This window comes from Stegostoma tigrinum, chromosome 29 (assembly GCF_030684315.1).
Source record: "Stegostoma tigrinum isolate sSteTig4 chromosome 29, sSteTig4.hap1, whole genome shotgun sequence".
Taxonomy (NCBI): Eukaryota; Metazoa; Chordata; class Chondrichthyes; order Orectolobiformes; family Stegostomatidae; genus Stegostoma; species Stegostoma tigrinum.
Window position 1 is genome coordinate 36,321,355 of NC_081382.1, and position 15,681 is coordinate 36,337,035.

General features: G+C 41.2%; 1 protein-coding gene across 2 annotated transcripts in view; it reads left to right on the plus strand.

Moving 5' to 3' along the window:
- Nucleotides 1-15,389, plus strand: part of ccdc180 (coiled-coil domain containing 180) — a 104,721-nt gene extending 89,332 nt beyond the window's left edge. For both annotated transcript variants that reach the window (XM_048559078.2, XM_048559079.2), the window contains exons 33-40: nucleotides 1,236-1,302; nucleotides 2,694-2,838; nucleotides 7,500-7,660; nucleotides 8,297-8,434; nucleotides 9,841-9,952; nucleotides 11,215-11,314; nucleotides 14,486-14,654; nucleotides 15,146-15,389. In XM_048559078.2, coding sequence (XP_048415035.1) covers nucleotides 1,236-1,302; nucleotides 2,694-2,838; nucleotides 7,500-7,660; nucleotides 8,297-8,434; nucleotides 9,841-9,952; nucleotides 11,215-11,314; nucleotides 14,486-14,654; nucleotides 15,146-15,316 — 1,063 coding nt within the window. In that variant the 3' untranslated portion in view covers nucleotides 15,317-15,389. The remainder of the gene's footprint in view (nucleotides 1-1,235; nucleotides 1,303-2,693; nucleotides 2,839-7,499; nucleotides 7,661-8,296; nucleotides 8,435-9,840; nucleotides 9,953-11,214; nucleotides 11,315-14,485; nucleotides 14,655-15,145) is intronic.
- The last annotated feature ends 292 nt before the right edge of the window (nucleotides 15,390-15,681 follow it).

Genomic DNA, 15,681 nt, shown 5'->3' on the forward strand with positions numbered 1-15,681 from the left:
TGGTAAGTCTGATGGTGAGATGAAACTTGTTGATATCACTGTGTAGTTGTTTCAGTGATTCCTTGCCATGAATCCAAAGGAAGAAAATGTCAATGTGTCTGGTGTATAGCACTGGTTGAAGGTTCTGTGCAGCAAAGGAGTCTTGTTCAAAGCTGTGCGTGAAAATGTTGGCATATTGCGGAGCAAATCTGGTCCCCATGGCTGTTCCATGTGTCTGGATGAAGAACTGGTTGTCAAAGGTGAAGACGTTGTTGTTGAAGTTGAAGCGGATGTGTTGTGGGATGGCATCTGGAAATTGGCAGTTGGTGGTATTGAGTACTGAGGCTGTTGCGGCAATGCCATCATTGTAGAGGATGCTGGTCTAAGTGCCAAAACATCCATCATGACCAGGAATGTTCCTGGTTCGCCTGGTCCATGGGAGCTGAGTTTCTATAAGAATCTGTAACGTCATGACAGAAGCTGCGGATTCCCTGTACAATGGGTTTCAAGATGTCCTCAACATAACCAGAGATCACGGTCACATTGCCTGACACAATGGGACATCCAGGTGTGTTGGCTTTGTGTATCTTTGGAAGGCAGTAGAGATCCCCTGCGCAGGAAGTATGCGGGATGAGAGTGCATGGGGTACTCTGAATGAAAAGTCTTGACCAGTCTGTTCAGTTGGCGGGTGTGTTCTTTGGTCAGATCGGCAGGTAGTTGTCTGTAGTGTTCCTGTTTGTTCAGCTGTCGGTACACTTCCCTGAAGTAGTCCATTATATTCTATGTGACGATGGCTCCTCCTTTGTCCGCTGATTTGATGACAATTTTGGGATTGATCTTGAGAGCATAGATGGCATTGCGTTGTGCCTGGCTGACGTTTTTCACTACGTTGTGAGAATCTGTCGTTCATGCATTCTCTGATGGCTTAAGCATATATGTCAAGTCCTGGGCAATAGCCCTCTGGAGGCGTCCAGTTCAACCTCTTCTTTGCCCAGTATCCCATGGATCTCTCTTATCGACTGATCCAGTTCATTGGGCTTGCTGCTGATGCTGAATGATGGAATAGGTTCAAGGGGCTGAATGGCCTACTCCTTTTCTTAGGTTCCTATGCTCCTGTGTTCCTAAATGGAGTAGATGAGAATTTTGCCCACTGCTAAGAAGCATTCCCTGTGAATGCTTATGAGGTACTGGTCACAATGTTGACCACACCTGACTATTATGTGTGAAACTTTAATGTGGATCATTCTCTTTTGCAGCCAATTTAAAGGATCAATAACTTTCATTTTGTGGGAGAGTACTAATGCCTTAATGGCAGTTGCTGAGGTGAGCAATTATTTTGTTCCTTAGCATGCATGCTGGAGTTTAACATTGTTCCATGATATCTTCTTTGCAATAAACATTTACATATCATATTGTGTAATGAGAAAGTTAGACAACACATCCTCTCAAGCTCCTTCCGTTTGATTCAGGGTTTTATAAGTAGCCTCCACACTCTTGTCATTTTTTTTTTGACTGTTCCCTTCCAGTTCCATAATGCCAACAGTATTTCGGTCTGATATGACCTTTCCTAATATGAGACCTAGGGGATTTGAATGACACCAAGCCTTTTCTCTCATGTGCTAAATGGGCTCTGGAAATAACTGCACAGAGGTCTGTATCCTGTCACCAAGTCACCCTTTATTTATATGTGCACAGTATATGGACTCTGACCAGCCAGCTCAAAGCCAGCCCATAGACTGAGGAGACTTTCTGAATCTCCTGTTAAGATCTCTCAGCCAGGGCTGACAGGGACAAGCCCAATCAGGATCTCATGGTCAATGTGATCCACCCGGTTCCAATCTCAACGGCACTCAAGGCACGAGTCATTGGCATTTGCCACCTGGAATATCAGTGCAGGTAAAGTAGTGGGTGTCCAGTACCCTTGCTAGTAACAGACAATGGGCCCAATGTATACGCAGATAAGGTATTGAGAAGGAACCTTGTCTATACACATCCAGCCAGCATACTTTAAAGGTCCAACTTAAAGGTATAGGAGTGGAGAGGATGTTTCTCTTTTGGGAAAATAAGTAACTAGAGGCCATTGTTTAAAAATAAGAGGTCACTCATTTAAAACAGTTGAGGCAAAATGTTTTGTCTGACCGTCATGGGTGTTTGGAACTCCCTCCCTGAAAAGACAGTGGGAGCAGAGTCTTTTCATATTTTAAGGTGGATGTGATCAGATTTTTGAGAAACAAAGGGGTGAAAGGTTATCAGAGCCAGGCAGGAATGAGGATTTGAAATTAAAATCGTATCAGCTGTGATCTTATGAATGGTGGAGCAAACTAGAAGGACTGAATGGCCTAACCTTACTTCTTGTTCATATATTTGTATGAGTACTCCTCATAGCCTCATGTTAAAACCGAGGTAGCAGCCCGAGACCGTGAATGCCTTTGAGTCTGGAAAATATATGTAGGCAAGTCAAGTAGATTGATGTATAGTCCTCAGTAGGCTAAATTGCAAGTGGTATATAGAAAGAGCAGGTTGATTTTCAAAATATCTTTCTGATTCTTATTTTGTTATTAAGCTGACCTTACTGGATAGTTGGTTTTATTATGCATAAGCCCTTCTACCAATTGCTATGATGTCAAAATAATATTAAACAGTTTCATATGTATTGTTTCTCCTTTATGCCCAAGGACAGTGTAAAAACAATGTGATTTCTTAACCTGTATTAGGACTATTATAAAAAGAAGGATCGACAACCAGTCTACCGACCTGAATATCTGAGGGACACATTTGAACAATGCGCAGATGAGCTAATTCAAAAGATGCTGTCGTATCAAGCTCAGGCTGATATTTATCACAGTAACTGTCTGCAAGGTAACAGGAAAAATTAAATTAAAGCTTCATCAATCTAATTTAGCCAAATATACAAAGAAACATTGGTCTGGGATATCACAGCTATTACAGAAACATGGCTCAGAGAAGAGCTGGACTGGCAATTAATGTTCCAAGATATAGATGTTATAGGAAGGATAGAAAGGTGGGGGTGAGAAGGGAGGGGGAGTGGCGTTTTTGTTTAAGGATAATATTCCAGCTGTACTTAGGGAGGATATTCCTGGGAGAACATCCAGTGAAGTTATATGAGCAGAACTGAGAAATAAGAAAGGGATTATCACCTTATTGGGATTGTATTATAGACTTCCCAGTAATCAGCAGGAAAATAAAAAGCAAATACATAAGGAGATCTCAGGTATCTGTAAATTAATAGGGTTGTAATAGTAGGTGATTTTAACTTTCCAAATGTAGGCTGTGACAGCCTTAGAACTTGGATGAAGAGGAATTTGTTAAGTGTGTACAAGAAAATTTTCTTATTCAATATATGAATGTATCCACTAGAGAAAAAGCAGAACTTGACTTTCTCTTGGGAAATAAGACAGGACAAGTGATTGAGGTGTCATTGGGGGAGTACTTTGGGACAAATGATCATAATTCTAAAAGTTTCAAAATAATAATGGAAAAGGATAGACCTGATCTAAAAGTTAAAGTTCTAAATTGAATTAAGGCTAATTTTAACAATACTTCAAAAGGAACTTTAAATAGTTGATTTGGGGATTCTCTTTGTAGGTAAAGGTACGGTTGAAAAGTGGGAGGCCTTCACAAGGAGATTTCAGAGACAACATGTTCTTGTTAGTGCGAAGGGCAAGGCTGTTAGGTGTAGGGAATGCTGGATGACTAGAGGAATTGAGGCTCTGGTCAAGAAGATGAAGGAGGCACATGGCAGGTATAGACAGCTGCTAGCGAATGAATTCTGAGAGCAGTATAAGGGCAGTAGGAATATACTTAAGAGGGAAATCAGGAGGACAAAACAGGGACATGAAATAGCTTTGAAGTTAAGGAGAAGCCAAAGAGATTTCACAAATACATTAGGGGAAAAGAGTAACTAGGGAGAGAATCGGGCTGTCTATGAGTGAAACCACAGGAGATGGCTGAGATACTAAATGAATATTTCACATAAGTATTTACTGTGGAGACAGACATAGAAGATAGGGAACTTGGGGAAATAAATAGCAGACTTGAAAAGTGTCCATATTACAGAAGAGGAGGTGCTGGATGTCTTAAAATACATAAAGGTAAATAAATTCCTGGATCTGATCAGGTGTGCCTAACTTTGTGGGAAGCGTGGGAAGCTGGCCCCTTGCTTAGATATTTGTATCATCGACAACCACAGATGAGGTGCCAGTAGACTGGAGGGTGGCTAATGTGGTAGAATTATTTAAGAAAGATAGTGAGGAAAACCCAGGGAACTATGAACCAGTGACCCTGATGATGGCGGGTAAGTTGTTGGAGGGAATTCTGAGGGACAGGATTTACGTGCATTTGGAAAGGGAAGGACTGATTAGGGATCATCAATATGGCTTTGTGTGTGAGAAATCATGCCTTATGAAGGTTGATTGGGTTTTTTGAAAAGGCGAAGGTTGATGAAGGCAGAGTGGTAGACATTGTCTATGTGGACTTCAACAAAGCATTTGACAAGGTTTTGCATGGTAGACTGGTTAGTAAGGTTAGATCACATAGAATTCAGGGGAGCTAGTCAATTGGCACAAATTTGGCTTGAAGGCAGGAAACAGAGGGTGGTAGAGGAGGGTTGCTTTTCAGTCTGGAGGCTTATGACCAGCAGTGTGTCACAAGAATTGGCACTAGGTGCACTGCTTCTTGTCATTTATATAAGTGATTTGGATATGAATGTAGGAGGTATGGTTAGTAAGTCTACAGATGACATCACAACTAGTTGTGTAGTGGACAATGAAGAGGGTTATTTCAGAGTAAAACAGGACATCGATCATATGGGCCAATGGGCCGAACAGTGGCAAATGGAGTTTAATTTAGATAAATGTGAGGTATTACATTTTAATAAGGCAAACCAAGAGCAAGACTTATACTGTTAAAGACGGGCAAGTGTTGCTGAACAAAGAAACTAGGTGAGCAGGTGAATAGTTCCGTTAAAGTGGACAGGTATACAGGTTGATGAAGAATGCATTTGGCACGCTTGCCTTCATCGGTCAGCACATTGATTATAGAAGTTGGGACGCTATGTTGCGGCTCTGCAGGACATCAGTGAGGGCACTTTTAGAATACTTCATTCAAATCTAGTCACCCTGCTGTAGAAAAGATGTTATTAAATGTGAAAGGATTCAGAAAAGATTTACAAGGATATTGCTAGAATTGGAGGGTTTGAGCTATAGGGAGAGCTTGAGTTGGCTGGGGCTATTTTCCCTGGATTATTGGAAGCCAAGAGTTGATCTCATTTTATAAAATCATGAGGGGTATAAAACGGGTGACTAGCCGTGATATTTTTCCCAGGGAGGGGAGTCCAAAACTAGGGGGCATACGTTTAAGGTGAGAGGGGAAAGAGGGACCTGAGGGGCAACTTTTTCAGGCAGTGGATGGTACATATATGGAATGAGCTCCTAGAAGAAGTAGTGGAAGCTGGTACAGTTACAACATTTAAAAGGTATATGGATGGTTACATGAAAAGGAAGGGTTTAGACTGGCAAACAGGACTAGATCAGTTTAAGATATCTGGTCAGCACAAACAAGTTGGACCGAAGGGTCTGTTCCCATACTGTGTAACTGTATGACTCTGTAACTCTACGAAATACTAATCTCAGAGATGCTGTGGACATTAATCTTCAAGAGCATTTTGATTTCTGTACGGTATTATGTATATTTACATTCATAGTTTGCTTTGGTTCAGTTTTTTATGGGAAGGTAGTAAGCGAAAGAAAACCGTTTTTGTTCTTTTCTCCCTTCTTCCTTTATTTCCTGAGGGTGTTAGTGGATGGGGTTATTGTCTCCCTAGAAGTCATGGGTAGGTGTCAGAAAGGGCAAATGAAAGGGAGGTTGGCACCAGAGAGATACCCACCTCCTTCCTGCCACCTCAATAATCAAGTTCTGGGCAGGAATGTATATGCATGATCTTCCTGACCTATCAACAATTAAGGCCCTTCAGTGCTCAATTAACAACCATTTGTGGACCTCAGTCTGTTTCTGACTGATTACCAGGCTTCCCAGCAGGTGAGAATATTGGCTGTTTTCCCTAAAAAGAGACCAGGAAGGCTTGTCTTATGGGATGGGGTTGAGACCCACCATTTGCCACAATCTGGGGTAACGGGGGGGCATGGATAAGAGCAGGAAGAGTGACCACTGAAAGCCATTCCTTCATCTCACCTTGACACTTTTCCCTCTGTGACTCTGATTCCATCATTCCCCTTTCCAAAAACAACTCACCTTCTTACCTAGTGATAATGGGAACTGCAGATGCTGGAGAATCCGAGATAATAAAATGTGAGGCTGGATGAACACAGCAGGCCCAGCAGCATCACCTTCTTACCTATCCTGATTTTAATGACTGAGCACCCTAGGTACCAATCAACTCTCTCCAACTCAAGCAGCTTCTGGTCTCTGTTGTCCAGCACCTTCAGACAGAATGGACTGCTCTGGCACAGTACCAGATGGGATGAGAATTTTGCTGATCAACACTTAAGTGCTTGATTGGTGGACTTCCAAGCTGGTGGGGTTGGATTGGAGGGCTGATTGGAGCTCAGTCACTCCTAAAGATGTACTTCATCCAAAATATATCAAATCCTTGCCAGTGTGTTTCAAGGCACTTCTTAAGATCAGAGGCTTATCACAGATTAACACAATTCTACTGTCCCTCAGTATCCATTATGGTGTTCTCCAAATAGTGTAACAAGCAAGAATTCAGCTGCTTATTACTTTCCCTAGCTCAGGAATTGCAAAGGCCTCAGGTTCAGTTTGGCTGAAGTCAAGCAAGTCAACAGAAGATATCCAAGATGTTGAATTGTCAGGAATAGCTTCACCATGACATTTATATTATGGCAATACTACAAAAATGTAATTTACTTCGTTCAGCTTCACTTCTTTCCCATTATCTCTTGGAATGATATCAATTAATTATACTTCTTGATTATCAAACTGAACATGTCCATTTTATCATTTTCTCTAAATAAGGTGAAATATTTCCCTTATCCATTTTTACTTTGGTTCCTGCCATTCTCCTTAAAGGAAAAAAACAGATTCCAATGTACTGGATACATTTTGCCTGAACTGTTACAGAGACAGTTTTCCAATGGTTGTAAATACAGTGAGGTTGATCCTTGTGTAACATGTGTGACCTTTGATAAATTTGACCACATCATCCATCTCCAGTGCATGGGTGGAACAGCCCTTGTCTGATATTTATTTGTCCAGGGAAGCAACTACAGAGTCTTCCATTCCCGTTCCCCTGCTATTGCCTCCAGGGTTCTCCAAATTTCCATTCTTGGATCCATCAACACCACCATTTTTTCCCTGGCTAGATTGTCCCTACCCTCAAAGTAAAATAGTTAAAGACATACAGAGTGAATTTTCTTGGCAAGTTGTCCACCTTGGAAGAAAACTGCGATATGATTTCATTTCTCACTGCAACAAACTTAAAAGTTTCCTTTAGTTTCTATCGAGACTGATTGTTCTTTCAGAGTTCAGAGAGCAGCTAAAAATGTTTGAGGAGTTGGTCTCCTCTGTACCTCCATTCCTAATTGAAGAGGTTCTCAAGCAGCACTTGGACTTGATCACAAAGACCTTGGCAGAAAAACGCTCCATATTCAGGGAGAAATTAAATCACCTGGAGAACACAAAGGTAAAATAACAAAATAAAAAATTCATAGCATTACTTGTTGTTTCATTTCTTTTTCTGACACTTGGTCATGTATTTCTCTCATGCTGTTCAATCTGTGACAGTGTTCTCAGTCTAGCTGCTTCAGAGCACTGTTAGCATCACAATCCGAGCCTCCACGTAATTCATACACACTAATGACATTCTGGACTTAAATATAAAAATCTGGGCTGACATTTCAGTGCAGTGCCTGAAGGAGAGCTGCATTATCAGAGGTGCTATCTTTTAGATGAGCCAGAAGCCCAGTCTGCCCTCTCAGATAGGCATACAAAGAGCCACCAGTCTGGTTTTGAAGAAGGCTGTAGCTCCAAGACACAAGAGAATTTAATTATCAAATGTTAATTCAAAGATGCCTGACAAAGTGTAATTATAATGAGAAATGTAATTCATTTGTTTTGTCGTGGTCTTTTCACATTCTTAAATTGTTTTTTTAGTTGTGCACCCAGACTATTAGTATTTAATTTCACATTCTCACAAAAGCTCATAAAATAAAGATAAAAGTTAAAAGATAAGTTAAATGCATTACATATGGAAATATTGGACTTGCCCAGTGTGTTTTAAATAATGAATGTTTTTCCTTATTCTATTCCTTTGCATTAGAATGAGAACAAACGCAGGTTGCGACCAATTTTGGGCCATCCAAACAATGCGGAGGTGCTGGAGAGTTTGTGCAAAGAGGAGGAAGAAAGACAGAATGCTGAGGCCGCAGAAATCAATAGAAATGTAAAGGACCAGAAGGCAAGGAAACAATGAAAAAAAATTCTAATATTGGATTTTAACAGCTTTCGATTCATTCAATCCAATTACAGCAGAGATTCAGTGATAGGCAACCTTAAAATGTATGGTGGTGTTCTTTAGGAATGAAATTGCACTGTCCATCAGTTTGTACCAGAACCATTTGTTTTCTGCTTTGTCTTCCATGATACGGACTTGTGTGAAAGATAAAGAAGTAAAATGAAAAGTGCATGTCACATTAGTTTTACAGTACATAATGTATGCCATTGGCTCCAGTGACAGTCAGATAAGTACAGGCTTTTTCTGGTGCAGTACTAAATGACACAGGCCAGCTCTACAGAATTAAGGCTGGAATTTTCAATTCCCAATGGGGACCAAAGCAAATTGCAAAATAGCACTTTCAAACGAAGTGATAGTTTTCGTGACACCTCTAGGACTCACTCGAATTTTGAAAAGAGGAGATGGGAATCCACTTGCCTCCAATTATTGGCTAAATCAGCTCTGTGATGAGCTTATTATGGGGTCAGGGAGGGCAAGAAGTCATTTTCAATACGTCAAGTATCTAACTTGAACAGCCTGATTCATCTTTGTACACTGCCATGGGGATAAAATTATAGGTTATTTAAATGGAGAACATGATCAGGACCTGAGGAATTTTGTGCCAGATTGTGCCTTACCTTCACAATGGCTGTTTGACCAGTGCTGCCTTCTCTCCTGAGCATGACTGCCATCTGTGTATAATGATTGTTGGCAGCCCCTGGTGTCAATAATTGGACACCAAACCTGTCACTAGCCCAAACAGGGAATTTACATTTGAAGACTTTATTGCCTGAGCAACAAGATGTGCCTTTAGGTCAGAATCCAGACGATATCCAGGTGTGGGATTTCTGACCGTCAGTCTCCACTGTGATAGTAGTAGTGGTGTTATAATTAACCTTAGTTCTAGACATAGTTTTATCTAGACTAATTTAATTCATTTTTTTCCATTTGTCGTAATAATCTTTGTTGTTCTTTTGTTAAAAGTACACTGACAGCCTCTTGTGAATATGTTCAGTGACTGATCACCATAGTAAACAAATTTCAGAAATAAAACTTATGGGATCTGACTTGTCTAGTCTTACCATCATATCAGATGATTACAGCATTAATGCGAGATAGGTTTACTTCCTATATGTTCAGTGTCACATATTGAGCAGTAGTTTCACAGTACCGTAGTAAAAATGCCTTTATTCTATTTGAAGAGCAATCTATCTAATTCCTTCATGAGTGATTTTGCTTGGGCTTTCTGGTTTCATCCTCACTCGTTAGGGCAATATGAACTTTGTTGAGTATTTTACTATATCAGTTAGTATATGCCCATTGTCTCACTTTGCAAACATTCTCATAATTATCATTTGATATTTACACAGCACTGCATTCTTGAACATGCCCAGAACTTTGTGGCTACACTCTCCTCTCTCTCTGAACAGCTCCTCCTGGAATATGACAACTTCCTCATTGTTGATAATATCCTGTCTGCTCGTAAGTGGTTGATCATTTTGTAGATTATTTTTAATTTAGTCTGAAGTATTTTTCAGAATGTCAGAAAATGCGTCCTTACCATTGGAGTATATTGAGAATGCCCCATAAAAACACACCGTCATCTCACCGACTAATAGTTAAACCAACTTGAGTCATGTCTCATATACTGTACCAGAGAATCACAGATCACCTTACATAAGAGCAAGGTGGCTGGGAAGTAGTAGATTAAGCACGGAGAATGAAGGGATATACTATGGGTATAACAGGCACACTTTTCTGGATGTAAAATATGATAATTTTCTCCCTGTAACAGTGCCCAGACTTAAGTTAACACATCTCAGGAATCATCATTTGCTTTTGATTGCAACAAAGTACTCTAACTACAATGACTGTTGTGATGTAGACAAACACAGTAGGAAGCACCACAGGACCCTAAAAAAACAATGAAATTAGCAGTCACTTGATCTGAACTATTTCTGGATTATGGTAAATATTATGCAAGATTTCTATCAATTCCTTTTAGATGTTTACAGTCATTTCAGCTACCAGGCATGGCCTTGATTTAATAAAACCATCTGAAAGGATAACTGTATCGCTGCTAGCTTGGAATAAGAATTCAAGGTCTGATGTGGAGCACTGAACCCACTACCTGTTGATTTAAAAGCAAGAGTTCTACCAAATGAGCCTGATCTGACATAAGTACTTAATGTACTGGCCATTTTCCTGCCAGGAAAATCAAAATTACACTGAACCGTTGGGTAGATATTCATGTCAGGCTATGAGACAAAGCTTGTGCCTTTTGTATCATCTACACACTAAAGGCTCCATTTAATAACCGAATTCCAATGGGGCCAACTAAGGTGAGTGATCAAACCAGGGTATAAAACAAGTGACAGAAACACATTTTCTGAAGAAGGGTCGAGACCCAAAACGTCAGCTTTCCTGCTCCTCTGAAACTGCTTGGCCTGCTGTGTTCATCCAGCTGTACACCTTGTTATAACAGAAACACTACTGCCTTTTGTACCATGACCCAATATAAATTTTTATCCCCCTTCATTTCAGTGCAGTTTACAAGAATCTGAATGCAGCCAACAAATATATAGGGATTTCATCTCTCTTTTTCTCAGCTGAGTCACAATTCAATCGTGAATCCAGCTCCTATCGCACATGAACCACATACGAAGATGTAGAAACTTAATGAAGAAGCCACAAAGTTCAGTTTTAGTTCTGATTGTAGTTCCTCTGTCCCTTATATATTTCAGAACCAGAAGCAGCAGGTGAAACTACCCGTCAGAAGCGAGCTGGACCCCTCTTACAAGAGGATGAAAATACTTCCACTACTGAGATGTCCCGTGAAAGCAGGTAACCAGTTGAGGATGAAACCTCATCACCCAGTTATCCCATAGTGTTCTGTGGCCTGTTGTATAAGGGCTCACGGACTCCAGATCAACCTTGCAATGATATAATGGATCTGCCCCTCACTGAACAGAAATAGTAGTCATGATGTGGAGGTGACAGTGTTGGACTGGAGTGGACAAGGTCAGAAGTCACACGACATCAGTTTACAGTCCAACAGGTTTATTGGAAATCACAACCTTTTGGAGCACTGCTGCTTACGGAATAGACTTTCAAGAACGTGACAGCGAGATTAGAACCTGTTAAATTTCTGAAAACCATGTATTGTAGTTTTAGTCTTGGTATTTAATAAACAGCGTTATAGAGAAGCCCAAACCTGAAGACAGTTCTGGACCTTGCCTTCTTCACAACCAATCTGTCTTGAACCCAAACTCATTGAAGTGAACATAAAGCCACAGAACAAAAGATGGCCAACTCGAGATGTGTGAGTGAAGCTAGGAAAGCCTAGACCACATGCCATCATTGCTGAATATTATTGACCCAGAAATGCAGACTTGAAAGACAGAAATGTCCTTAAATGTAGCAGCTAGGCAGCAGATAGAGAAGATCACTTAGATTTTGTTCTTGTCATGTCCGTCCAGCAAGACTTGCAATGTAGTGAGACCCCAATAAATCATAACTATATCTGTCTTCATGACTTATTCTTTAGCAGTGATGTGGCAAGTTTTGCAATAATATAAGCTGCTAAACAAACAGAACCGCTGTTTAACTTGTCTGCCACCTCTCCAACTATCTTCTCCTCTATCTATCTTCACTTCGCCTCCCCCTCTCTCCCTATTTATTTCAGAACCCTCTAGTTAAGAAATGAGCTTTGTGTCTGTTCGTGCATCTGCCTGAGCCAAGCCTTTTCAGCCTTAAATTGTTTCAGCATCTTCTCCTTTCTTTGGAAATTAACTTACCTGTAGCCACTCTTACCAGAACATAACATTACCAGCCTCACCGTGCAAACATGTACAGCAAGCCCCAGTAATGCATCTAGCCAGACTACAATCACCACAGCCTGGGAGCATCACCATATGGTGGACTGGCAGAACTCGACTCAGATCCACTCAGCCAGATTGGACTCTTGGACAGAACCCTAGATGACCTGGTCTCACTCTTGGGAGGCTGATTGTGGTGTAACTTTCAGTGGAACATACCGCTGTGGGAGAGAGTTCAATTCCAACAATGCTTCTGTGCATCATTACAGATGAGAGTTACAGCTGGTTGTGTGGAGTGGTGTTGGGAATCCATTGATAAATAATAGGCAGCTCATCAAAAGGCTCCCCGCTGCTAACATTATTAAATTACATCCTTCTTCTGCTTAGTTTAAACTTCCATATTGGACATGATGTAAACACAATAGGTTGAGAGGTGTTGTTTCAAGGCATTAAACACAACATTGTTAAAGCAACGTACCACAGACTGTGGAAATCTGGAATTAATAATGAAAATGCTGAAAATACTCAGTAGGTTAGGCAGAACCTTTGGGGAAAGAAGGTCAATTGTTTTTTATCTCAAATGAAATAAAAATGTAGCTGCTTTTATGTAACTGGAGGTGCAGAAAAAGAGGAAGGAATGAAAGAGAAATTCTGTGATAGTTTGGCAGAAAGGATCTCGAATCCCTCAGCTACAAAAGCTTTCCGATTTCTACCCAAGTAGCCATTTGTCCACATAAGCTAAAGTCAGCGGGCCATTTGAGATAATGGGAACTGCACATGCTGGAGAATCTGAGATAACAAAGTGTGGAGCTGGATGAACACAGCAGGTCAAGCAGCATCTCAGGAGCACAGAAGCTGACGTTTCAGGCCTAGACTCTTCATCAGAAAAGGGGAATGGGGAGAGGGTTCTGAAATAAGTAGGGAGAGAGGGAGAGGCGAATTGAAGACGGATAGAGGAGAAGATAGTTGGAGAGGAGACAGACAAGTTAAAGAGGTGGGGATAGAGCCAGTAGAGGTGAGTGTAGGTGGCGGGGTAGGGATGAAATAGGTCAGTCCAGAGAGGACGGACAGGTCGGGGGGCGGGATGAGGTTAGAAACATCAGCTCCTAAGATGCTGCTTGGTCTGCTGTGTTCATCCAGCTCCACACTTTGTTATCAGCGGGCTATTTGACTATATGGGGAATAGCAACTATTTACTATCCTGTCCTTGGCTAACAATCCAACATGCATATCACAACAGGATTCATTACTGGGAATGAGGAACACTGCTTATTTCCTTCTAGCCATCAGCACCTCTTCAACCTACTAATTTCCCAATCACTCCAGCCCTCACCAAAGCCGCATTCTACCCCCACCCGAATTCTAGTACCCTAATTGCATCCATGGTTGTTACTGGTCAGTTGGGCACAAGCTGACCCAAATCCTTGTGATCTGTACAGTTTATTGCTGCCCATAATAAAACAGCAACTTGTATTTATAAAGCAGCTTTAATGCAGTAAAGTGCCCCATGCCCACTTCCCAGAAAATGACATTAGGACCAAAATCTGGGTGACAGCAGAAGGTTTTAAGGAGCTCATAAAAAGTGGAAGAACAGAGAGGTGGAGAGTTTATGAGAGGAATCCCAAAGCTAAAGGCCCAGGTAGCTGAAGGCCAATGGTGTAGTGATTAAAATTACTGCTGCCCAAGCATCAGAGGAGTGCAGACATCTCGGAGGGTTGTGTTTATAGAGATAGAGAGTTGAAGCCGATTCAGACATTTCAGTCCTGTGGTGAGGACAAAAACCTGATTGGGGTGATTCAGACACTGAGCTGCAGGGATATTGGGCATGGATTTGATGGGCAATAACATGGTCAAGGACTTTGGAGAGGAATTTGAGGTTGGAGATAGGGCAGTAATTTGCCAGGGTGGATTGCCAAGGATTGCTTTCCTGGGAAGAGGAATGACAGCAAGGTGATGACTTTACCCTGCAGGCCACCATGGACGGATCATGAGAAATTTTGGCACATTGCATCGACAATTATCGCTGTAATAATAAAAGAAAAGTAAGTATCACCAATACCATCAATCTTGTCCATTATCTAAGCTGTGCCCAGAGAATTTGCTGCTCAAGCCTTAACTGCAAATGATTGTTTGTTCTGCTGGTGGACCTCTGTGATTACACATTGTTACATTTCAATTTCTTTATTTCCTTTTAAAGAACTTGGCCAGGAATTCCAGCTTATGAGCTTTCACAAATTTGTAAGCTTTACAACGTCCAGAGAACTGCATCCATGGCACCATTGTTCGTGGAGACTGCGTCTGTGACAACTGTGAAGACAATATTGGCTGACCTGGCTGTAATTAGGTCGAGAGACGCTGCTTATGTGGTTAGTTCATTCTTGAGTCATCTGCTTTCTTTCTAGTGATCTGCTGTCATAATGTCTTTCCATGCAAATTATTGTACAAGTTGTGGCTTTAAAAAAAAGGAAAGCAATTTCTACCTCCGCTGAAGATCTGGTGGGTCCAAGCATCACCAAACTGGGCAGTAAGGTGGCACATCCTAGCCATTGCTTGTGCTGAGTTACTCGAGAAAACAGCAAATGCAACAGCTGAGACTTTCCAGGTAGTATCCACCATAGTTCACTGGGTAACATCTTCACCTCTGAGTCACAAATCTGCGTGTCCAAGTCCCACACCAGAGACGCATACTCTAAGCTGGCTTTCCAGTGCAACACACATTGCGTGACACACACACACATGCATTGACTGAAGCACACTTTGACTGAAACACACACCTTGACTGACACATAGATACATTATCTGTTCTTCTTTCCTTGGTTTTAATTTGATGTAATGATTGAATTTCTGTTTTCGACAGAAATACAAGCAGCATTTTCTGCAGGAGATGTCACAGATAGAACGTGAGACAGAGGGGCTGCTGATTAATGCCCAGAATTGGCGAGATGGCTGGAGAGATTCAGTAGTGAATATAATGAAGTTGTATGCCCTGGTCCGACCTCGTTGTGTTATTCCTGATCCTGCACTTTAAGTTGCCCAATACTTGCTCATCAGTTATATTTTAATTCACTAAACTAATAAAGATGTATATTTGATTTTCTCAATGATCCATTAACTTTATGAATTATTCATGGTGTAACAATGCTAGTGCTGTACAACTATATTTATTTTGCAATTATTATTTACTTAGGATCTCTGTGCTCCGGTTTCGGGATTCCAATCTATGCACACTGTACTCACACATTGACACTAAATAACCATACACTAGTCACACTATGTGAAAAGGAGGACACATATATCAGTGGCGGCTGTCTCACCTCTTGAACCAAATGTTTGTGGATTCAAGTCCCACTCAAAAGACTTGTGAACCAAACCAGAGCTTGGCCAAGGTTCCTC